This window comes from Manis pentadactyla, chromosome 8 (assembly GCF_030020395.1).
Source record: "Manis pentadactyla isolate mManPen7 chromosome 8, mManPen7.hap1, whole genome shotgun sequence".
NCBI classification, from domain to species: Eukaryota; Metazoa; Chordata; class Mammalia; order Pholidota; family Manidae; genus Manis; species Manis pentadactyla.
Genome location: NC_080026.1, coordinates 6,209,215 through 6,235,879, shown reverse-complemented (window position 1 = coordinate 6,235,879; position 26,665 = coordinate 6,209,215). Strand labels below are relative to the sequence as shown.

At 43.0% G+C, this 26,665-nt stretch overlaps 1 protein-coding gene across 1 annotated transcript in view; it reads right to left on the bottom strand.

The window, feature by feature from the left end:
- Positions 1–26,665, bottom strand: part of STK39 (serine/threonine kinase 39) — a 278,894-nt gene that overhangs the window by 209,906 nt on the left and 42,323 nt on the right. Inside the window, exon 2 of the mRNA XM_036884016.2 lies at positions 10,476–10,588. Coding sequence (XP_036739911.2) covers positions 10,476–10,588 — 113 coding nt within the window. The remainder of the gene's footprint in view (positions 1–10,475; positions 10,589–26,665) is intronic.

The following is a 26,665-nucleotide window of genomic DNA, read 5'->3' as shown; positions in this document are numbered from 1 at the left end:
GTTTAAAACCTATTGATGCTAAAGTTACTCTACAAGAAGATACATCAAAGAAATAATCAGTCTTCCCAGGTTTTCTTCCGCCTGCTACTTCTATAGCTTTTCTTCTTCCTACCTAATCACAACCTTTAAATAGAACTCGTGCCACATGTCGAATTTACCGAGTATCATAATTCTTCCAAGTGGTAAAGACACCTCAAGACAAATGCTGGGCATAGAAGCCACAGGGCATAAATATGCAAAGAAGTAAAAAGCTAACCTTTTCAAACAATAAGGCTTCTCTCTCACTTACCAACTTCACATTTCCCTGTATGGCCCCGGAAGATGACTGGTTAGCCAGAGACGGGTAAGATTCCTCAAGGGAGGAACAACCTAAGACAGGCACAGTCGCAGGGGGGCCATCAGGTGAGAAATTGGGGATCAACAGAGGTGAGGCTTAGAACCTCCCCCCTCATGTTCTGAGAGAAATCTTCTGCATACATGGATGTTTATTGCCCTTGTCTAGCTCGGATTAACACATAGTCTACAGGCACACACCTGATCATCTACATTTGCTCTCTTACAACACTAAACTCTGTTTTCTACCTTTATCTCGTATCTACCTACCACTTCAGCATTTTATTAAAAATAATAATAATAGAGAAATGTGGTATCCACATATAAATCAAGTTTAAAAATCAAATGAGTATTCATATTTGAACTGACTGTTTATAGTTCATAATGCATGAACAAAACCGAAAGCTTCTGTGATGACTGTCCTTGTACTGTTCACCATGTAACTTATTCACTATGTAAGAATTTGTTTTCCATGTAAGAACTTGTTCGTTATGCATCAGAAGATTGGAGACTGACGAAAATTAGGCTTGGGGTGGATTAATGATTGTGCATTGAGTATTGACCCCCCTATACAGAAATTTATTGTTGTTAACAACTATTTGATCAATAAATATGAGAGATGCCCTCACAAAAAAAAATATATATATATATATATATATATATAAACAGACTTCCAATTGTAAAATAAATAAGTAACCGGGATGTGATGTATAGCATAAGGAATATAGTCAAAATACTGTAACAACTTGGTAGGGTGATAGCTGGTACCTAGAATTATCATGTATATAAATGTTGAATCACTGTGTTGTACACCTGAAACTAATGCAATGTAATACTGTGTGTCAACTACCCTTCAATAAAAAAATAAAAATAAAAAAAGAAATACTGTGCTTAAATATTTATTTAAGGGATTTTCTAATATTACTGTATGGCCTTTGTTTCCCCTGTACCCTCAAGAAAGTATTTCTCCTATAAAAAATATGGACAGGCCAGCAACCGTGATTAACAAGCATGCGACTCAGCTGGGGCCTCTTCAGAAGTTCCACACCCTAAGACGCAGCCGGCTTGGAGGCTTGGCTACGCCACTAACTGGCTTGACCATCTGGGCAGGTTATCCAGTATCTTTTGAGTCTCAGCCTCCTTTTCTGTAAAAGGAGCTTAATGACGCCATCTACATAGGATTGTTGTGAAATAAGATCTATATATAAAGCGCCCTGCCAAGGGCCTAGCATAGAACATGAGGGTTGAAAGTCAGGCTCTCAGTGTCGCAGTCCCTCCTTTGCACGTGAGCATCCCCGTACCGACCACTCATCTTAAGCATCCCAACTTCCTCCGCCTCAAAGACAGAGACAGACCTTCGCAGGGGCAGCGCTTGCCTTTTCCTACAGAAACATCACGTGAGGCGCTCTGAGTGCCCTGCAGGCTGCAGGAGTGTCCCGTAAACACGCATACAGGTCACTGGGCCACGAACGCAGCTTTATTCCTGGCTCCACATGGTCCCCTGTTGTGGTTTTCCTGATTATCTCACCCTGCATTTAATTTATATTTCATGTACCCTGGGTATACACTACCTCAAACCCTTGTGGAATAGGGAGTCTAAACATATGCTTATGCAAAGGGTTCAGAAAAGAGTACTAAAGTTTGAAGATGAAAGAATTAGGAATAAGGTAAGACCCAGTTCCTTTTGTCTCTAAAACCATGACATTCATAAAGCACTGAAAGGAAGGAGATTTCATTACTGAAAGGGAACAGTTTAAATGGATTCCGGATTCAAAATGTGAAACTATACTTAACTGAATTAGCATATTTTCATAAGTTACATAAATCCTAAATAAACTCTTCTTTATCTGATATTGGTGGCCAAATATTCTCCTCCGTCTTAGTTAAGAAAATCAAACCTACTGAAATTCCAACCTCATGTGTAATTAAATCTGAGAAGATGCTATTTCTAACTTTATTCTAAAGCAGCGGTTCTCAACCTTGGCTGCACATTGAAACTGTCTGGGGAGCTTTAAAAAATACCCATGCCTGGATCCCAGCCCTAGATATGGTGATGGTTTAGGATACAGCATGGGAATGAGAATTTCCAAAAGCTCCCAGGTGATTCTGATGCACAGGCAAGGATGAGAACCACTGCTGTCAAGCTAGGCACTGAGATGCATTATTCCTTCAGTAAAATGCTGAGAAAAACATCTAACACCCAGGCACATTTCCACACTGCAACTTAACCTAAAAAGGAAAAACTCTATGTGATTTATGAACACTACCATATAAAACATGTATTTCCAAACGCAAGAGATAACCAAATACATCCTTAAAATCTATGCAACATACTCTAAGCATTTAAAGAATTCCTTAAATGATACAGGATAACCATGTTAAGTAAAAACACTTTGCAAAAAGCCATTTTCCAGTTTGCATTTCCATTACATCAGTGTCATTATAAAGGGTAACCTAATCAATATTCATAAATAGCCCAATGCTGTAAGTAGCAGAATTTTTTTAAAAAGACAAAAAAAAAAACCCATAAACTTCAATGATTTCAAATGTCAGCCAAGAAATGGAAGAAAATGATCAACAAGGCTCTTGTAAGAGCGACGTATTTTCTGGATTGTCATTTGCAATTATGAAAAATATCAGAGATTTCTTTTTTACCTATAAAAAGTTATATACCACATACGTAGCAAAATCTTGACTCTTTGAGAATAAGAGTATTAGCAGGGAAAACCTACTCAAGGAAGAGTAGTCAAATACTCTGATTATGCCACTTATAATGAACCACCCCCTGCTCCTAGCCACTTAGTTTTGTAATTATTTTCATATAATTTGGTATCTGTGTTTATCTAAGTACATTCCAATTGAAGGCAAGATTAGAAATGGGAAAAGTCCAGATACTCTGCAGACAGGAAAAGTTTAATTTTTAAGAAATTAGGAAAAGGGAAGCATAAATTTTGTGATAGCCTTCATCACAAAATCCTCTCTAAATCCTAGAGAAGGATTTAGAACTCAAGCGAGCAGTTTTAAAAGGTAGTGTCATGGGCATTAGAGGTCTGGAAAATCCCTTGAAATCAGCAGGGTAATCAGACCAGCTAAAGACCTACTTGCTGACGGAATACAATGTACATCCCACAAAGGTGGGCATTCTGCAAAACAAAGTCTACAAAAATAAAGAACTTTGCTTGCAAATGTGTGAGCCACTGGAATAGTCACAGCCTTCAAGAGAAACAAGGTGAGGAAAGGAAGCAAAGAATGAGAGTGATGCTGAAATGCTATTGCAAAACTCAGTGGGGAAGAGCCGCTTTCTTTCAGAGTTGGCTTAAAAAGTTCTTCAGCAAACTGTAACTAGGATGCCTCCGTGGGACCGCAGGCTCTTAAGCTGACCTCGTGCAATCTGAACCAGACTCAGCTATCAGCAACTGCTGTGCGATCGTTCAGTTGTCTTTATTACGAATCCTGGAAAAGGTAAAGTGGAAGACTTCATTAAACACAGAAACATGAAGACCTTATTTTTTTTGTCAGCCAATTTATGCTGTGGAAACCTCAGGGCAACTTCTAGAAGTGTATCTGGCTTCATCAACAAATGATGAGAATGGAGAGGTGAAATGTGGCATTTCCTTTTCTGTGGTGTCCACCGGCCCGTGTCTGGGTCTGATCTGCAGCCCGGGGCTCACTCCCCCAGGGGAAAACCCTCCGACAAAAGTGGCAGAAACCCTGCCAGTCACTCTCTGACCTTCTCTCTGAGTATCGCAGAGCCCTCCTTTCTCAGCAACAGTGTCATTAATTGTGGGAATAACTGAACCAAAATAAGAAAAAAGATAACATAGGAAAGGATAAACTAATTTGTCTCAACCCAAGCAGCAACATGTCCCAGAAGTCTATGCGGATGGCAAAAGTGAGTTACAAAAAAAAACGAGAGAGACATAGCTGAAGTTGTATTCAGTCTGGGAGTGCTTGCCCCATTTTCTCCTACTCTAAGAATGAGGGTGTGCAGGGTCCCTTTGGTATGAAGCACATACAAGTCCAGAGACCTATGTGTCCTTACAATGTTAATTTCTGCTCACTTTTTTGAAAAAAAAAATGAGGTGTTAAACAAACATTTCAGCAAGCCATTTTCTAACAAATGTGTAAAAACACTTAGAGTAAATTCAATTCGTATATTTAATTATCATCTGAATCAACTATGAGTTTTAAATTTGATGTTCCAAAAACGAAAGTTTTCTCCAACTAAATCATACATATTCCTAAGCTAATGTAACTTTAGAGCTGTAAAAATAACTTTTGTATATATGGTATTTATTCTCTAATTTCTTAAAATTGTACACCTTCAAAATTCTTAAAAATTTCCCATCCTACTCCTGCCCTCAATTGGACTATACTTGGGTAAACACAAACACGAAACCATGTGAAAATAATTATAAAGTCAAGTGGCAAGGGACAAATAACAGTACAAAATTTAATGTTTGAGACCTGAAATGTTCAAAATAGTATTACATTCAGTAAAGTAGACTTATATTTTAATGTTACACTCTTGGTATAAAAGATTCTATAAGACACAGCCAAATGTAATTTATTACCACATGTGATGAGGAATAAGCAGGAATAGGAATAATTAATTAACTAATTTAAAAATTTTTTAGTTCAAAAAGAATGGAAAAATACTTTCATTGATACAGTAAAAAAACACACACAAATAATAGCTTCCAGCTCTTCAAGCTGATGTCCTCAAATTGGAATATCATTTTTCTTACAATAAACTAGATTTGCAAAAGTACTGACACAGTTACGGGAATAAGGTAAAACAGTGCAAAGAAGTTTTTTATTTCTGTTAATTTTTTAAACCTCAATTAAAAAGAAGAAGAAAAAAAAACCTTCTGACTAGACTGCTCAGAGGTCCCCAATTACTACAATTTATTTTTTAAAGGATAAGAGATTCCTGTGTACATATCTAGAGCTTTATTCTCCAAAATAACCTGCCAGTCATATGATTTGTTCCTCTAAAGAGCACAAGAAAAGTAGGAGAAGAGGGAGAGAGGAAGAGAACAGGGAGTAGGGAGCAAACAGCAGATCACAAGAAACGAAAAATAATCAATAAAATAACATTAGAACAGAGAGGAAAATGAGGGCAGTGGCTTAGTCCTGAGGAAAGTAAGTTCTTGCTCTATCTACAAATAACGTCAGTAAGACAGAGCAAAATATCTTTTTAAAGATGACAGAGGAAGAGAAGGGCAAACACTGGAATTCTCCAGATCGAGAAGGGGGAACTCTTTCACTCTGCACATGGAGAAACGGATGGCATGCTGTGTGCCCACATCTACGAATTCACAGTGGGTTTGTATCGTTACACCACAATGCTGGAGTGACTTCGCGCCACCCTGAGCCATAAAGCATTAAATTGCTAGTAATTCGTGTTTTTGTTCAAATGATTCGAAATTGGGATTTGGTTAACAGAATTACTTTTTAAATGCACAGAATCGTATTAGTTCGGTGACAAAAATTAAATTTTGCCATTGAACATAATTCTTTATTGAACGAATGAGAAGACTGAGGGCCAGAGGTGAAACTGCTCTGTCGGAAGTTCATGATCCAAGTGAAGACCGCAGGCCCTCTGACCCCGGAAGCAATTTTCCCTCTGATGCAAGTTTCAGCATTCATCACCTGTGTGCGGCCATCGTTTCTGAAGCAGTTTTGCTCGGGTTTGTCAACCACCACAAGCTGAAGGATTTTAATAATCATTACATATTATTTCATATTGTAATCACTTAAATAGGCTTTTTTCTTTAAGAATTAAGTGGTTTGCCAGCCACAGGACCTTGATTTCTCCTACTCATATAGCACTCCTGCCCCTAAGAATTAAACTAAGTTTTGGTGGCATCAATTGATGTATGTGTAGGTACAAGGAAATGCTACTCAGTTTTCTGTGACTGGGTGCTAAAGACAAGCTAAAAATATGAGAAGCTCGAGTCCAGAGAACAAACTTAAGAAGGATAGAGTTAAAGTCTAAAAATCAGCAAGTCAAGTAAGGTAATGAATGATAATGTTCATTGGTCCCTCAGTAAAAATAAAGGAGAGTCCCCTGAAGGTTGGAGCAAGTGGACTTCAGGATAAATGCAAGGAAGGACTATGTCACATTTATGAAAAATCAGCATCACCTGGTGACAGAGACTGAAAAAACAGAGATGGCTTCAGAAAATTGCAGATTAATGCTTCACTCACGTAATAGGTTTTAAAGGAAGCCAAGTGTGCCCTAGAGGAGCACCCGTAACCTCTGAGGCTGATCACAGCCCAGAGAACTAAGCTCTTTCAAGAAACCTCAAGGCTGTCTTCCTATTGAATATGCTAGTCTACATGTCAACGGGTCAGACCCATTTAGCAAGCCTTAAACTCCTACTAGAAAGCAAGAGCTCCCTCGATGGAATACACATTAGTGAATCTATCAATCTGCTAAACCATTTCTAGGCAAATAGAGGGAAAAGGTGAAGAAACATATCCCTTGCTCAAAAATCTCACCAACCCAATACAAAAATGAAGAAACTCATTTACCAAGCCCCAGTGTCCCCAAATACAGGGACCTTTGTTTTCCCACCACCTAGCTCAGTGCCTAGCATCTGGTTAGGGTTTAATAATTATAGAGTTAACAAGTTATGTTCTAAAACTACCAATAACTCCTAGAGAGTGTTAAGCTAATTATTAGTCATTTACAACCACTGTGGGATTAACAAAGGTGGGGTTAACAAATATTGGAATAACACATTTCAGAAATTATCAAAGCATCTAGGCTGGGATGGTCAGGAATATAGAACAAATCAGCAACACCCCACAGCTCCTGGAAAATTAACCACCGAGATCATCATACCTAGAGAGTTATGTTAAAACTCTAAGTCCAAAACATGCATGAAAATTTAAAAGAATGCATAGGTAAATAATTAGCTTAGATTAATTAAATGCTATTCATGTGATGCCAAGGAAAACATTTATTCTAGCATGTTCTAATCTAATCGCTATTGAAATAAAATAAAATGAATTTTATTAAACAAATGCCTTTGTCCTCCTGTACATACATCCAAAATTCATCCTGTTTTGGGGCCTAAGCACAGTGTAGAAACGTGTTACGGATATTCCAAATACATTAATAAATGTCTATTAGATCTGGAACCAAATTAACTTTGAGGAATATTATAGCACTCATTTCAAAAGTATAAATTTGGTTTACCAACTATTTAGCATCAGTGATCGTGTCAAACATTTCCTGTCCTCCCTTCGTTCCCACAGAAGCTGGCACTGTAATTATCACTTTGGCTTCAGAAGTCATTGGCCGCTTGAATACTTCTTCAGCCAAACCTGGAACAAACTCTGTGACCACAGGAAAAGCCACTGCAAGCCTCCACCACAGAAAGAAGCAGAGTCCAGGCCAGTCCAAAACTATTCTGCGCCATCACACCCGACCTGTTTACATCCCATGGTACTACGGGAGTCAGGACAAGTGGGTGGGGACCGGGAAGAGAGGGGCAGGGGGACAATACAGTTCCAGCAGGGGAGGCAGCTGTCCCCACAGCCAGCAAATAGTTGACAACTGTGACTTCTATGACATAACACTTTCACAAGCTAAGGATGTGTTCTTACAAGAACAACGGTTTCCAGTGAACACGTGGCTGAGCATGTGGAACGATGCAGAGCACTGGCCTGTATACAATACACATACACACGGAATTAAAGGATTATTAGGATACCGGATGTACAAACTCTGCCAAATGTGAACCCAGAGAGAGAATAAAAGTGCAAGCCACAGCAGTGTTAGAAATCGAAAGGATTACAGCAGCTTGGCCCCACACTGTCGTATACATCAATAGCTAGGCCGTAAGAGCAGGCAGCAGAAGGCAGCTTATGCTGTAAATTCCATTTCTTTTTGTTTGCAAACGACCCGGGACATCCTCAAGAACAAGAGCCATTCCCCCATCTCTGGAAATATCGAGATATCAAAAGGCCGAAGACTCAAGATTAAGTCAAGATCAAAGCAATAAATCAATGTACCTTTTTAAATGAAAACAGATAATTATGCATATATGCCACATTAACAGAACATGGGCAATTAGCAGGGAAAGGAATGAGAGAAAGAAATTAGTTCGCTGCTAATAAGAAAATTCATAACCCCTAAAACCTAGTGTCAATGGAGCCGAACACAAAGTCATACAAGCACCAGTCCTTACACTGATAGTTCTGCCTAAATCCGGAATACCTCCAAGTGATACTGCTAAGGCTCCTCGTCCCAGACAAACAGAGGAAACGGTCTGGAATGAGGGTCTTCCTGTGGCCTCCCTTAGGACCCTTACATAAGCTAGTGACCATTACAGGCAGCTGACTGCTGATAAAAAGCCAGCAGAGGGAAAACATGATGGAGGCTGTGGGTCACTAAGGGCTTGGCAGAGGCCAGAGACCGCAGTATCGGCCCAGAAGGCTGGTTCCCGAACAGTCACATACGCATGTACACAAGCTGCATACAGATTCTTATAAATATTCTGCTGATAGTGAAAAGACCTCCAACAGAGCACCACAACCAAATATAATTATCATGGGCAAATTCATGAGCACTATTTCCAAACAGAACAGAAGTTTAAATGTATACTCCACATTTTTTAAAAAAGTAATGCATACGTAGTACAGCCATGGCATTTGAGGACTCCTCAAGGGCTCTTAGCCATCTTCCAATTCAACTCTCTGTTTAAACAGTACAGAGCTCTTAGGCAACCTGACTCAAGTCAGAAAAGTCAGTGGCAGGAGCAGGACCTGACTGCCCACAGCTTAACACCTTTTCCCCTCAGGGAAAGTGCCCTTGAAAACTGCTTAGATGACAAAGGCACCGTTTTACTGGTCACCGTGACTGCAGGCAACAGAAATATGCAGACATAATTTCAGTAAGAGCAAAACACAGCTGAAATTCTGAAGAGGGCAAAAGCCTTAAATGCATGCAAGAAAAACACATTTTCAATTGGCATTAAATTGTGGGAGTCTTTGCTTTAACCTGAGTCTTAGCTGGCAATCCGTTCCTTTAATCCCAGCGAAACCTATGACTTGCGCAGCCTAATTTAAAATGTAAGACCAAACAGATCTGAAAAGTACAGTTTTACCCTTGTACTTACTTTATACTATAGTGTACTGTAATTAAGCCTGAAAGAAAAGCTATATTCTGCATAAAGACAAAAAGCTCTTGTTAATGACATTCCATTCTCAGTGTGGAATATAACAAAGGCTGCTTCATCTGGAGCCAACTGTCATTACACTTTGTAGCTTGTATGGAGCGACTGGACTAATATTTGTGCTGGGATTAGTGAAGGGGTGACCAATCAGTTAACTTCTCCACCGCAGTTTTCTATTATCCTCAATAAATGGCCAAAAGAAAAAAAAGAAAATTGGCAGGCAGCATGACAGCTCTATTTATGAGATTAAACTCTCAAACCTTTCACAGTTTGCTGGGCAACTAATAACTATTTGCAGAGCTGTTCACTTAATAACAAGTCAGTGAAGCCAAGAGAGAATGTCCCGTGAACCTACCAATGGTGCTCTAACCATATCCACACTGACAAGCCCCGATTATTTATGTAATGTACTTCATTTAGAATAAGAAGTACAAGTTGTCTTGTACGAAAATCAAACTCCCCTTATTAGCCAAATGCAAACAACCCAACAGTATCAAGGATAACTGAAATTTGTAGGTGACTTTGTAATTTATGACAAGTCAGAAGGACCAGCAAGTTGTTTGGGGGTGTAATTCCTTTTTGTGTCACGATTCTAGACCAAGGGCCAGATGCTCTCCATCCAACTCCATGCTCAGTGTGACATGACCTTAGGGCATCTAACTGTATCTGTTCCCTCATTGTATAAAAGGGAGCGTCAAGACTGAGACCCTCCCTCCCAGGGGCTTATGAGGACTGAGCAAAGCTGCTACACTGTGCAACACACGCACCAGGTACAGAACAATTCATCAGGGGAAGAGGCAGAGGCGTGGCTGCTTCCCAAGGAAAACAGGTGTCCAAATTGGAGACAATACCAGGTGGCCTCTGCTTTCCCTCCTGCTTTTCCCACCCATCGCCACAAACCCAGAAGCTCAGGAAAGCAACCAGAAGGTGACCCCCTTTGCTTTTACTTACTAATAGTTCATCCATACTGGTCTGGCATTTTTCCAAGTTGATCCGCTTTATCGCTACGCGCTCTTGCCTGGGTTTGCATAGCGCAGCCTGGACCACCGCCGTAGCTCCACTGCCTGAAATCAAATGAAAGCGACATGAGCTAGCAAATGGCACCCTGGCCAGTTACTATTTGTGACCTCCTTCACAGATAAATATGTAATTTTTGAAAGTCTTCTACTCAAGATTATTCAGAACATTGCCATTTGTTAAGTCCCAAAGTAATTATCTAGAGGAGAAAATGGAAAAACTGGACTTCATTTGGGAGGATGCAAAGACAGTATCTTGTGCTCCAAAGGCTAATAATCCAGGTAGGTGACCCACACCACCAGAGCCATTGCAAAACAGCGTGTTTATGGCCGCCCAGAGCGAAGGCTGAGAGGGACGGGTCTGAGGTCACGGGCGCACAAGACACGTACATTGTCAGTGTGCAGAGGACCCTCCCCTCCTATGTTTTCTAACTTCAGTGCCCATAAAATATCTCAAGCACTTCTTCCACTTCAGCCCAAAGGAAACTACTCCAGCCCGGGCTCCTTCAGGGCCTCCAAGAGACGCTGCAACAACGTATCTGCCGTGAGCACTCTTTGAGCTCATTTTTTGTGAGCTTGCTCTACAATTAGAAGAACAGGAATCAATCCTCCATATGCGGGCTGATTTCAAGGATGCCAAGAAAATGATGCAAATGTGTCATTACAAAAGCTCTCAGCATTCATATGATTTTCCTGTTTCTAAGGTTTCGTGATCATTAGCTAATGCACTCAAACTCCTAGGAGATGGAGTCATGTCATTATCCGTATTTTATAAGAGCAAAATGTAGACGTGTAATGATTTGTGGCAGAGAACAAAGAGCTCCTAATCGGATTTATATTCCGTAGGGGCGAAAAGACCTCCAGGTTAAAGCATCTCAGTTCTGCAAAGAATACGAAAAATCTCATTCTGATCACATAAACCCTCTATCCCTGGCAGGACTGCCGAGAGAAACAGCCCGTCCCCAGGACTGTGCAAAGGGGATCGGGTGTCACCAGCTAGCTCTCTCCTTAAAATTTTCCTTCAGGTACTACTTCTCAAATGAGTCATCAAACATCATCAAAATGGGGGAGAGGGCACCTTTTGATTATAAGGAAGAGAGAGTATTAGCTTTCCTTATATACATGATGGAAAGGTGTCACATTTCTAGTGTAAACCGTGGCCTTCCCACCCCGAGGAAGGGCCCAAATGGGTGTGTCTGGAGCTGAGGTTCTGCCCTTTCTTCTACCTCGTGGTCTCATCAGCAGCAGGGCCCCTGACCTGGTGACCTGAGCAGGTCACCCTCATGATGACCCCAACCCGGAACCCCAACTTGAAGCCTCCCATTCCAAGAAGTCCAATCTGTGTTTCCTGGAGAAGAAAATGCACCCACACTGTGCAGCAGGCATTTCACTCCTGTAATTCTCATCACAAGCTTGTATGCTTCTCGTCATCAGCCTCATGTTATATACGTGAGAAAACTGAGCCTTGGGAAGCCTGCCCACTCGGTTACATGCCTGAGCCAGGATCCGAGTCAGGCCTGCCAGACACCCAGCTCCACGCCTTCCTCAACCCCCTACAAGCCAGAGCGCCCTCTTCCCTTCCTCGCTGGCTTTGGCCTCGCTAGAAAAATATTTTCTCCTACATGGTTGAAAAGAGAAATACCTAAAGGGAAGGCTTTAGTGAGCCTCGCTCTCAGAGTTCAGTGCAAGGAGAGAGTGCTACGGTCAGAGGAGGTCCGTCGTCTCAGTGCCTCCTCCATCAGCTACTTCACGTCTTCCCTGGCCCTGAGGAGCACGGCACGTGGGGTTCAGTCCAGACGCTCCAGGCATCAGAGCCGAGCACTGCCACGGCCCTACTGACGGAACAGTGCATTTTCCAGCCAATGTGTCCAGAAGAAGCGACCATCCCTGAAGGGAGCCACAGACAAAGTGGTGTAGCTGGTTAGCACCAGGCCTGGCACCTAGCAGAGAAATCTGCTGCTGATAGGACACCATTCTCAGGTCTTCCTGCTGTAAATCTCCCCCAGTCTGACACCTCCATCCTTAATCCACATCCCAGAACCTTCTCAAGTCAGAGGAACTGAAAAATAGGGAAGATGAAGACAAATTCCCAGAAAGGATAAAACAAGTGCATTTAATATGGCGACCACCCATGGTCAGCGAAGTCCCTGACTATAGAAGACAGACCCACAGACACGTGGAAGATGGATGCACAAATAAGACACCTAAAAGATGGGGGTGGGAGGGGTGGAGAAAGCCTTTTATGAGAAATTTACAGTTGATAATTGTTACTGCTTTACAACTACAGCTGATTGAAGAACAACAGCCCACAGCTTCTCTCTAGAAAGAATAAATGCGAAACTTCATGACCTGAGGTTACTGTCAGAGTATGGATGGGTTTAACCACCTACTGGACAATTCTGGAGATTCTACTTTGAATCTAAAGGTTTGCTTCAACTACAAGAGAGGTCAAGAACGATGTTAGAGGTGCTGGGAGCCTCAAAGACCATCCAGTCTGACCCCTAACTTTACGGCTGAGGAATGGAAGGAAAGAGAGCCCTCACCAGACACCAAAATGGAAAACACCTTGGACTTCCCAGCCTCAAAGGTGTGAGAAGTAAGTTTCTGTTGTTCAAGGCACCACGTCTGTGATGTTTTGTTATAGCAGCCCGAGCTGACCAGTACAAAAGCCTTTCTAAGTCACTCTCTCACTCTCACTTGTGGTAAATAATGCCCTACAAATTAGAAGTTTTCAAAAACTTCCTAATTAACTCAACAGCAATAAGTGACAAGAGTCATTAGAAGGCTCCTTGTAGTTCCCAAGTCTGAGGTTAGGAAGATTCTTGAAAAGGAGGTTAAACAGGATCCCATCTGACACCGGTACTGATTCCCTCTGTGAGGCTGGGCCTAATTTCTCTCTAAACCTCAGTGCCCTTAATGGGCATTAAAAAATCTACCTATGAAGTCCAATAACATGTGTCACATCCCTGGAAACATCAACCCAATAAATATTTGGTGCTCCTTCTCTGGGACTCATTTTTCCATCTGCAACCTAAAGGAGATAGATTCACAGCACCCAAGGGAAAAGGAAGAGGGCAAAGCAGTTATGGGTCAGCACAAAGCTTCACTCTGCTTACCAGGAAGATTCAGCTGGTTTAAGAGGAGGAAGAGGACGAAGCTGGAAAACTAAGTCTGTAAGGTGTGAAATGACATGAATAATCTAAGAGTCTAAAACAGAAGAACCCGGAGAATTCAGTAACAGCTATGAATTAATATTCTATAGCTCAACTTCTCACTGACAATGTACTTTGATATCTAGCCTAAAAAAAAAAGATTTTAAAAAAACTTTATTGATGGACAGTGACTATAATGGGGTATGTGGTGGGGACTTGATAATGGGAGGAGTCTAGTAATCATACTGTTGCTCATGTAATTGTACATGAATGATACCAAAATAAAAATTTTTTAAATCTTTATCCATCCAGATTGCAGGAGTTCACATCTTAGCCCTGCCACATACTAACTGCTTATCCTCAGATGACTGGCTTAACTTCCCCATGCCTCAATTTCTTCATCTGTAAGATGGGCATAACAGCATTGAGCTCACAGGGTGGCTGTGAGGATCAAATGAATTAATACATGGAAAGCCCTGGGAACTGTGCATACTGCATAGGAAACACAAATTAATCTTAGCTAGTATTACTCCTCAGGGAAATCCCTCCAGGTCAATGGATGTGTCCTGCCAGTTTGTTTTAATGCTATGTGATAGTTCACGATGTTGATATGCTATAAGCTATTCAGCCCTTCTATTGATGAGCATTCTCTTTACTTCCAGCCTCCCACCCGCCAGTGCAGTGTAGCATTAAACATCTGGCATTTTAAAAAACATGTATTAGTCCATAAGAATTTTTCTTCTTTATGCTAAAGATAGGATGTGGTCAATTGTCCAGCAACCCCTCCCCATAAACGTAGGGATTTTGAAAACAAAAAGCATTACACTAGCCTCTGACATTAATGGTGCCCAGTGGAAGGACATTCCATCATCATATCCTACTTAAATGCGGAGCACCAAGCCAAAACTTTACCAAGAGCTTGCCCGTCTATTAGCATTCTCCTTAATCATGCCTCCCTGGTCCTTCCTCCGTGAACAGAGTCCAGAGCTGCATCAGGCTTTGCTTCTGGATGTGCGGGCGGGTGGTGTGTAAATAAACAACAGAAAGGGCTTTGGTCCAACTGATTTCTTCCAGTTCTCTCTTTATTCGCCTTACTCTAGGTACTCGAGTTCTATCATGTACCCAGCCTCCAAGCCCATGAGACCAGTCAGGTCACGGAAGGGCCAGAAGCCGGCAGCGGGCGAATGGACGCACACCTGCACTCTGCTAGGGCACAGAGGCATTCGGCCTCTGCCCCTTCGCCATGGGAGATCGCTGCCCCAGCATGGCAAGACTGATTTTTACAGAAAAACGGAAAATTCAGAATTGTGTGTAAGATTTCCTAATATCATAAGGTTTGCAATTAACTTTTTTAAAAACAAAAGCATTGTGTGTCACATAAAAGCTTGCCTCAGGCTGTATTTTGCTAAATTGGGTTCAAAGATGTATCCTTCCTTACCTGATGGTCCAAATTTTTAATTATTGATTAGATTACATATATGTGAAGTTGCCGTTCTACTATATCAAAAATATGTGAATGTACCTAGGATCCAGGCATATATCGTTGTCCACCTCATCCTACCATTTCACACAAAGAGATAACTGGTTATAAAGTTATTCTCCTGTCATTTGGTGCATCCCATGTGAAAGGCAGAGCATGGTAAACTCTCAAGTCAAACACAAGGAGCAGAAACAGGGACACAGGTATTCTGAGCAATGTGCTGCACAGACCCCTTTACAAAGCAGGCACCACCACTGGTCTGTCTGCATGAACGGTACACAGACAATGTCCACACAGGGCTGGGCACAGCAAGGCCACGTTTCTCAAGGAAGCTACAAACCCATGACCCTCCTGAGTGGCCTGGTCTGTGTGACAGCCAAACTGGCTGGACTTACGTCCTGCTTCCAACAAAAGGGCCAGTTAGAGCCACCTTCTGGGATTGTTGAAGCAGATTTACAGCCTACTGAAAAATACAGACAGACCACTGAGGTAGAGAAATAGCTACTCAGTGAATGAACTTACACTTCATCACTGACCTGGGTAAATTGCCTTACTGGGAACACCTGGCTTGTGAAAATCTTTAGAGATCACAGGTCTCACCAAAGAAAAGCAGCCACTGCACATTAAGACAGCTAGAACTATCTGATAACACCTCCAGCAAACAAAAACAGCCTGGGGACCTGATCGGAGAGACAGAGGCAGCCGGTGTGCAGCATCACATCGGCATGAATATCAAGAAGCTCGCCTTGGACCCCAAGCGACATCCAAAGCAACAGCCACCACAAAAACATTTAAAAACAGCCTACAACTATACTTACAAAACTCAGAAGGCATGTGGACTGGAATTACCTAACGTAAAGAAAATCAATAATGAAGTTATGAGGGGCTACTGGTAAATCCTAGGCACCTGGCTGAAGTATGATGTGATAAGGATTTGTTAAATAACAGACTCTAATTTCCATCTAATTCAATGTCATTGCTATTGGGATTGACTCCTAGATTTTCTTTTTTTTCTTAGTGACATACAGGAGAGTAAAAAAAAAAATCACTCTACGAATATGATTCCTGTCAGCTAAACCAAAAACTTAACAATTAGCCTGAAGAACACTCAATTCAAGGTTAGCCACCCTCGAAGATGAAACTGTGTTTGAGGATTCTAGGCCTAGTGTGGACACTGACCAATGCAAAACCTGTAGAAAACATAATCTGTGATCGTGCATTTATTTTTTCAAGACCATCGTATTTTGATGTGGGCTGGTTGACAACCTGGCCTCAGGCATTGGCTATGAATCCCCTGAGGTGCTGTGTGCAGAGTTGGTCACCTCCTCTCCTCTCCAAACACTCAGCAGGGCCTCGTGGTAGCACTCACACACTTACTCGCAGAATCAGCCCTTCCACTGAGATCCCCATCTGAGGCACCCAGGAGGCATTCTAAGTGTCCTAAGTGAGTGTAACTCACTGCTGCCAACTCCTCCCCAGGGAAGCCACCTGGAGACAACGGAAGTGCAACTGTGTTCAAAGATGGGTCTGCACAAACAGGAGGTGAGCTATATAACTTAGAAGCAAGAAGAGCAATTTTACTCAGCCTGTTATCTCTGGGCTGCTCACTGCATGTGCTTTAAGCAGGTAGCTGGATGTGGCTGTTCACTTCAAGGAAGGAGCCCTGGGAAGCTATCTGCCCCAAGGCATTTCTGATTTGCAGAACATCTGTTCCAATTCTGGAATCAAGTGTCACAGGAAAGCTCTTACTAAAGAGCAGTGTTCCATCAGATTGGGGCGGGAACCTCAGTTTTTAAAAATAGAATCCCCTGGCCACAGCTCAGCATGCAGGAGCAACACAAATAGAGTAGGGCCTTTGATGATTCCACTTGAGTATAAAGAGGTGATAGAAAACGCCTAACAATGTAGAGAGGTGATGGACAGGAGCCATCAGCAGTCCTCTAAATCCATCTCAGGAAACACTGCATCAGGCCCTGGCCTACAGGAGGGACGCGTTCCTACAGAGCAAATTTGATTTCCATATTCAACTAAAGGTCACACTGAAGTCCTTGCCCCTTGCAAACTCAAACCCCCGTGATCTGGTAGGACTGAAAAACTTCCTGTTCTGCTCAGAGGGGGTAGTACAACTCCTCCCAGCAAAACCCACTCGTTTTACTGATTAAATCAACCAAAGAGAAGCCAACATTCCACAAAGGAATGTCCATTGCTATTCACCCAGATACACCCACTGGCAAAGGCCGAAAGACACACGAGTCCTCTTCCTAACACAGTAGTGCTCTCACACAGGAGGGTGGCGGCCTCCAATTCCTTACTGTTCCAACCCGAAGCCACCTGGAAACGGGAAGGCCTCTAAATGCACAAGTAAGAGCCAGTATCTACTTCAAGGGTCAGTCCCATTCGCCCAGTCTCAGATGCATGCAGGCTGCCTTTGGACGAATAAGCAAAAGGCATCCCTCTAAATGGGCACACACCTGGGGGTTCAAGGCCTGCCAAGTGGGAAATGCACACTGGGGGAAATGCTCCTTTCTCCGTGCTCAGGCGTCAGAGCCTGTAGGGCTGACAGTGGGCTGGATGCAGCCTCCAGGGGCAATGTGCGACTTTGGCGGCCTTTAATCAAAGATTAGCATATCCACAGCCCCCCACCGCAGATCTAAGGATCTAAGGAACAGCCCCATGAGAAGGCCCCAGATTTGGGAAGATTTTCTCAAAGCCTCTGAGACAGGTTAATTATATCAGAAACATCTAAGATGTCCATTTAAAAAGCAGATTCTTGAGCCCATGTCTAGCCTGTTGAATCAGAATTATTACAACTGGAGGCCTGGAATCTGCATTTCTCATAAGCTTTTCCAGTGATTCCCCTATACCCTTAAATCTGAAACCCAGAGATTCTGGTAGCAGCTTCCCCCTCCCCTCCTCTGCCAGGGCAATAAGAGGCCAGCTAGGATGACAGAAACCACATAAAGTATTGCGACAGATAGCATTCAATATACAGAAATGGTTCAACAGTGTTAGCGAACTGAAAGGATTGAGCCATAGGGAGTAACTGCAGGAAGCCACCCCCACCTGCAGGGCCAGGGGAGTCAAAGGGAAGAGGCAGGCGGCTCAGACTCCCCCAGTGTGGGCGAGGAGACCCACCAGCCCTCTCAGAAGTAGATGCTGGCATCTCAGGGTCTCAGTGAGGGTCCACTTGGGCCTGGGACTCCCACTTCTGAGGACCGACTAGGGATGGATTCTCTGAGGAGCACTGGGAGACTGATTCCAGGATGTGGAAAGAAGCTGGAGACCAGAACCAACCGCGGCTAAGAGAGTGAGACCCTCCCTGGAACGAAGCCGACAGCCACAGCAAGCCAGCAGGATGAAGCCTGGCCCTTCTCCCCTCTCCAGCATCCCCAGGAGCAGAGCGCATGCAAAGGAGGAACGTGGTTTGCCGAGCACCAGGCCAGTACACAGCCAGTCTAGAAGGGTCTATCTAGCGCCTGGGGACAGTCACTTAATAAGGAGGTGCCGAGGGAGCAGGCCATCCGTCAGCTCCAGCAGGAGGTGGGCACTTACCCCAAGCTCCGCCTAGCAAAGGCCAGCCTTTAAACATTCTCATTTCACTCCGCTTTTGAACACAGTTCCTAAAATGGCCCTTCTGAATAGCTAACACTCCCCAAATGTTCACTCTGCACCTCCAAACCCAGCCCAGGCCCATTCTACTTCCTCTCGGTCATGTAGTAGTTGAGTGGGGGTCTGGGGCCAGGCAGCCCTCCCAGCTGTGGGGCCTTGGGCAAGCCGCCTGGGTACCTGTCCCCCAGTTTCCTCAGTTACAAAAAGGGAATTGTGGCACCTCACAGTTGGCTGTAAATGTTAAATAATACACACAAATGTAGTAATAAATGACCATGTCTGACATATAAACATTTCATTATGTTTTGACTGTTATTAATATTATCAACATTGGACTATCCCAGACAACTCTATGGAACTAGAACTAGGTGTAAGAGATTTAAAAAAACTGCCTTTCTGTCCCCCTTCCCTGGGGCCCTCCCCTCCCACGGAGCCCCAGTTGCTAGCTTCCTGCTAACCCCACCTCTCCCAGCCCTACTCCTGGCAGCCAGCACTCACAGTCAACTCATTATTACACTGCAATCATTGAGTGTACAGAATACTGTGCAGGGAAATAATTCATTGTTCGAGATCCATTTCCCCAGGGATTAAATATCCTTGGCTAGCACATCCATAAAGCAGGAAGTGACCAGAAGATCTCTCCTCGCTCAAGTTCGGAGGGAAGAAGTCCACTGTATTAACGTTGGCCCACCTCTGCCTACCTCTCCATCTGATTTGATTTCACCGCTCGTCTGCAGTCTTCCAGGGCAACCCCTGGGTAGAGGTGCTCCCTCTCGGGGGCGCACCCAGAAGCAGGGTGATGGTGCTGCAATACGAAAGGACAGAGAAGAGGTGCGGGGCAAGAGGAGCACTTGCTCTAAGGAGGCAACCACGCAGCGGGAGGGGAAAGAGCGTGTCCACTGCACCAGCGGCCCCGGAGCACCCGAGAGCTGTGAGTGTCCGCCTCCCCCAGCCCCACCCCGCTGGGTCCTCGAGGCCCAAGCACCTGCGAGACCCCACGGTGCCACGGGCGGGAGTCCCCCAGGACATCAGGAGAACTCCCTCCTGCGTGGGCTTGGGGCTGGGGGCCAAAGGGTTAGGATGAGGCACAAACTGGAAATGTGTATCCTGGGAAAGTGAAGACACTGAATTAGTAGGTCTGGGGTGGGGTCTGAGATTCTCTACGCGCCCAGGTGATGACGCAGCTGGCCCACGGGCCACATGCTTTGAACTGCGAGGGCACAGGGGTGCTAGCTGACTCAGACCACCCCCCCGAGGGTCCAGGGACCGCCTCCTAACCAAACTGAGGAGTAGAAAGTTTAGAAACCTCCTGACCCGCCTCCTAGCCCCCAGTGCTGGCAGGCAGGGCGGCATGAGCCACGGGAAAGCAGCCGCCTGGGGACTCCCAGAAACAACAGGGTGTGCCTCCCTAAGGAACCACCTTCAGGGATTTTATGTCTATTTAGCTCTTCAAAAATGAAGATTCAGCGATCCTCCCCCTAACATGGAAGTTTATTATTTGATTTTTCAGGTACTTTTCAGAAATTTGCCACAAATCAAAGATGAGGACAACTCTACTTTCTTGCCTCAGCAGGAAAAATGTAATTCAACTTCAAAATTCTTTCCTGAATTATTGGTTGAAATTAAGTCAGGCTTCAATTACCTGGAAATTTCTTTTATTAATCTACAAAACATGATCTCACAAAGATTATGGGCAACTAAGGATGCATAATAAACAAAGGTGAACAGTCAGATCACTGTAAATACTTTGATTCAACATATATTGGGTCCCCAGTCACACTCACATTAAACAATTAAACTTTACAGTAGTATTACTGTGTCTAAATTCAATATACACAGATCACCTGGTTTGACAGTCCAAGAAAAAAAGATTATTACAAATAGTCATTTTTTTTTTAATTGAAACTACTTTCTTACAGCATGAGGCCCAGGTCCCCAGATCTATGACCGTATCTAACTGGAAGAGGACACACATGCTATGAAGAGCTGCTTAGGATGACAGTGTTGCCATACGCTTCTCACTCATTTATCACCTTTTTTTAATATCTAGGCTGATTAGATTGACACGTACTTGCTATCAATCTCTTAAGAGATCAACTTCTTTATCTCCTTTCTGTTTCACTTACTTGACAAATGATTGGAAGTATTTAGTTTTATATATTTGCTGTCAAATTTCTGGTTGACTAATATTTCTACCTTGACCTCTAAGCTCTAAGAGGCAGTTACTTACACTCTGGACTTGCCTGGCTCACTGCCAAGAGGACACCCCATGTACATAATTCAATAAAAGCCTGTTGGTGATAATGGCCAGGCCCTCAGGTCTAGGCTCTGGGCTGTGGGCTGTGGGCTAGTAGGTACAGTGTGTGAATGAAAATCCTGAAGAAGCCCAAATTCCAGATTCAGTCTCCTCATCAGTCAGCTTGACTTTGTTACTTTAGCCCATCCAGTCCCAGTAAGGAGAACAAAATGGACAGACAGATGTAACACCGCCGCCACCATTCGTGGAGATGCGGTGCACAGGATCTACTTTGTGTAATGATTGTAAGAGTGGCTCCAACCCACAAAGAGTAACAGCATCTTGGCACTCGAAGATACTTCAGTGTACAGCTCACAAAGTCGTATAAGGATAGAGACGAGGTACTTTTGATTCATTCAAAAGATTTCATTGAGCTTCTAGAATATGTCAGGCACTAAAGTACTGGGAAAGAGGCAGAGAGCAACAGGTGCCTGCCCTCCTGGAGTTGACATTTTAATGGGTGAGGAGGCCTAGGTTTTTAAAAAATCACAAATAATACCACTTCGTGATAAGGTTATAAACAAAAATAAGTGGATATAGTATTGATCTGTGGGGAAAGCACTTGAGCTTTGGTGGTCAGGGATGCCTCTCTGAGGTGGTGACATCTGGGCTGATGAGAAGGAGCTGCCTGCGAAGATTTTTGGGCAGGGCATTCCAAGAAATGATGAGGCAGCACACGTAAAGGGCCTGAGGCAGGGATGAGTTTGGGGAGCTCAAGGGACAGAGACAAGGGCAGCGTGGTTGGAGCTTCATGCCTACGAGGGTGGGTGAAAAAAGATGTGGCCAGAGGTAGGTAGGGGACTGGACACATGGAGAGAGCCCTGGAGACCAAAACAAGTGCTTAGGAGAGTTTTGAAAAGAAGGATGGCGTGATCTGGCTCACGCTGTACAAAGCTCACTCGGGCCACGCTGTGGAAGTGAGGCTGTTTCGGGGACATGAGCAGAGGCAGCATGACGGGTTAGGGAGCTGCCACAGATGTGCAGGCACAAATTAACAATGGCCAGCGCTAGCATGACTAAAGAGGAGAGGAGAAAACTGATTGGGTTTTGGGACATATTTGGAGGCAGAGCTGCAGGATTTGCTGGCTGACTGAAAGTTAATTATGGAAGAAAACACTTAGGCACTAAAGCTGAATCGCCTCTACTCTACTTATCATTCCGCTTTATAATGAATAGGCTTGATTCTCTCTTCACCTTCTGCCTTCCCAAAAGTCTGCCACCAGAGCTGGGCCAGCCACCAGAATATATTTTCCTTGCTCCAGATGATAAATGAAAAGGCCGGGGCTGCCACGCATTGTTCAATCACCTTCCAACATCAAGAACACGAAAGGATGAGCATACAGTGGGAGAAGATGTAAAAACCAAGTTGCTGTCGTCTCCCATTTACTGGGAAGAGGCAAGCAAGAGAGGGGGATGTGTTTCCACACAGTCAAGAGATATTTCAGAGAAAAAAATAACTTCTGAGTCACCTCTTACAAGGGAATGTCTGAGTGTACTGCCTCCTATGAAGAAACATTTTACAAAATCAAAAGAAGAAATACAAATATTTGGTATTTGTAGGTACTTTTTTTCCATCCTATGCTTTTTCTTTCAGATGCTCAAGGAAATATCTAGTCCACTGAAAGCCTTTTCCTCCCTTCCTTAAAATTAAAACACACTAAAGAACGAAAAAGAGTATCATAATAAACGTCCCATTACCCACATACAACTGTTTTCATGGTTGTATATTACATTCTATCCCTTATTCATAAACACACCCTCATACACTCACATACATATCACAATAATTAGGGCTCCATATTCTGCTATTTGCATTGTGAATTAGATCATAAACGTTTTCCATGTTTCTAAAATATGCTTACAATTATATTAGTACTAACACAACATCCTAACATGTTACCGAATCATAAACTATCACCTTTAATCCTGAGATTGGGCACTTGATTCCTCCTTTCTCTCAGTTTCGTATAATAATTTCAAAGGAATAACCCACCATTGGCAAATAAAAGCTAAAACAGTGCCAAATGCATAGTCTTCAAGGACATTGTAAAGTCACTGTACTTGGTAACTCATTAAATTGCTTATAAAATCATTTATTTGTCAATGATTTGCCAAACCAAGTGAGTAAAAAAGAAATACATCAATCTCAATCGGGGATTATTTACCTAGGATACTAGAATAACTCACAAAGCACAACAGGCAATCAGCTAAAGATGCACCAGAGAGTGTGGCGATTTTTTTTTTTTAATGAATGAATGGAATAGGGACTTAAGAGGGGAAATCAGGTTCTCGCTGCATGGTAATTTCATCAAAGTCTCAGCCTTCATTTGGTGCCTAACGACTAGAGGTAAGAGTCCTCAGATCAAACACTGCACAAGACAACTCTCTAAATCTTTGAGTATCATTCTATATTAAAATAGTTTGCTGTATTTAAAAATGTACAAGTAACTTAGGAATTATACATATATATACAATCATACAGACATTACAGAGAGAGAATATTATATCATATTCTAAAGGTTCCTTTAAGGCATCCAACCTCCTTAATGCATGTCTAAAAAAGTGTCATGTGCTCATGCAATTGCGTTTCCCAGCTGTCCTCCACATTCTTACTACGGCATTGTATTTTAGGCAAAGCTAAAAGTAGCAGAAGGTCACAGGCGAGCTTCAGAGGCTTTAGCCTCACAAAGTGCTTGAAAGAAAAATCCCATATCCCCTGATACCCTGAAACTTAAGGGGTTTTCTATGTAGCAGACATGAGGCTGATACCACTGAAGTTCATTCTCAGCTTTAGGAGGAGCCCAGCAGCAGCCTGTCTATGAAGACTCTTCGCCAGCCTTGAAGACCAGAGCGTCACCTTTTCCATGTTTCCTATTCACCATCCTTACGTGGTGAGTCCAACCATTCAGAAGAAATGTCTGAAGGAGAAAAAGCATGGCTGTCTGCAGACCAGATCCCACCAAGGGAGAACCTGAACTCCATCCTGGAAAACTGAAGACATGGCTCAGCTTTGCAAACCATGTCGTCTTTCAAAGTCACTGGTGGAGAAGCACCCACCACTTTAAAGAATTCCACGATTCCCTTTGTGAAAGAAAATGGTAACCCTGTACGTCAACATTATGTGCATGCATACTTTCACGTCCTGTGCCAGGGCTTATGCTGAACAAAGACTCTAAAAAGGACATCCAAATTCTTTGGACAACTGGTATTCAGCCATATCAAATATTGCTTGAAATAATTAAGCTGTCAGCAGGGCCTTGGAAATGTTTGGGCTCTGAGAGTATCTGGATGTCATATTATGTTTCACGATAGTATCTGACCTGCATTTCAATTCCTCACATTCTCCAGCAAGAACCAAAATGACCAAATAAGGCCAACAAAATAATGTTCTATTTTCCATTCACCTTCCTTTCTCTCTTGATCATTAAAGGAACATGTTTATGGGCTTTTTCACCTAGGTATCAAAAACTACAAATCTCAATATTTAAAAAGTGGGAAAGGCTATGACTGATCAGGAAAAAAAAAATTCATGGAAATATCAAAGGCAATGCCATTAGTCTTAGACATCAGCAGACTTCAAAGCTACAAGACACCAGCATACCCAACTATCCTCTTACCCAGCTCTCAGCTCTCAAACAAATATATCTAAAGGATACCACAAGCCAAAACTGGAATTTTATAAAAACTATATTCAGTTAAGCAAATTCTTTCTCATTTTTCACCATCATTTAACCATTAAACATTCACCTTTTATTTCTATACCAATGTATAAAGAATTATATGTCCTCTCCTTGGTGTTATTACATGAAATCCACAGAAATGTCTACCTGTCACAGGGTCAGGGACCCAACATTTTCAGGCAGAACAACCTTCCAGTAACTCAGGCAGACTGACACCTGAGTAACAAACATATGTGCGAGTGAAAAACACCAATCCTGAAGAACCTGACTGGTTTACACACTTTTCATGTTCACATTCACACCCACAGCTTCAAACTCACTAGATTCAACAGACAGGACTTTAAAGGGAGTTCTTGGTCAGGGAAAATTACCAACAAAGAGTTAAAACTTTAAAGGCACATCTTACACAGTTTACATTTTCCAACTACACTCTCCAGTTGACCTTTAATTTCTCCCTCACATTTTCATTTATTAAATAAATGATGGAAATTCCTTCCGAGATTTTCTCTTTAAATATTTTGAATTCACAGCCCACATTGCGGGGGGGGGGCAAACCCTGCCTGGCACAGAGACACTGTGCTTGAGGGCGAAGTGTGGGTAAAACAAATCCGACAGGGGGAGGTCGGCAAAGCACGTGCAGACCCAGCACCGTGGCCCAGGGGAAGCACGGACATATATCTCTGCACAAGCCTGGGATGTTAATTTTGTCGTTATGTCAGGAAATCACATTCATTTTGGGAGTTGGCAAGATGTGGTCATCATAAGCCCCCACTCAGTGAGCCAGCCTCCCACCCCTCAAACCTGGACTGTTAAAGGAAACTCTTTAAAATACTAATGAACTCAATATTCTTGACTGACAGGCACAGTACAGTGAAATAAGAGAAGCTGGACATGATAATTTGCAAGTGGATGGAATATGGTCATTTTCATCCCGTTCCTAAAGGACTTGGGAAAACTCACTTTGGAGCTGGGAGAAATCCTGTCCATGTTTCACTTTTTTTCCCCTCAAAAGCTTCCAAAACCCCCACTGAGAATAAACACCACCTCCATCCAACCTGCTCCTTCCCCACCCCAAATCACAATCCCATCAGCCAATGAACAAGGAGACTGTCCCAGCCTGGCTTCCTGAACTGGTTTCCAAAAGACTTCGGACTCTTGAGTCAAAATAATGCTCAAGGAGACCATCCAATGAAAAGAAATATCTAGTTGTCATTAAAAGCAAGGACAAAGAACAGTTTTGTCTTGCTTGAAAACAATTCTAAAAGATCACTCTCTGTCAACAGCCCCAAGAGAAACCGAACACAACCAGCCTCAGAGGAGGCTTCCTGGGAGGCTGAGGCCCCCCATTCTGTGCCCACCTGCAGCCGTGAAACCAGGATTTCCACAGGCGTTTCCTGTGGACCCCCTGCCTCAGAACCACATGGGTTACCATGAAAAAGACAAATGCCAAGACTCTGCCAAACTTCCCAAGTAGAGTCTCTGGGGGTGTAGCCTGAGGACCTACTTCTTTAACAAGCCACCTGGGAACTCTTCTGCAGAATTTAAGTTTGAAAACCGCCATCAAACTGAAAACTGCCTCTGCAGTTTTCCCAAAGGTTCAACTCTCTTCTCCAGCAGAAATCATGGACACAGTTAAATAAATCACCAAGTCCCTGCTAACAAGTGCTAATGACCACTAGCACCGACATAGTCCCATTCACTTTATACTCCAACAAACCTACTAAGTATTTCATCCCCATTTTATGCCTGAGGAAACTGAGGCCCACAGTCAAACATTTCATAAATGGCAGAGTTAAGATTTGTATCCAGCTCTCCGGGATATGGATAACCTCTCCCTCCACATGTCTCCCTAATAAGTGAGAGAAGTAACTGCTTTCTTGGTCTCCTACCGTCACTTACATTGTTGTA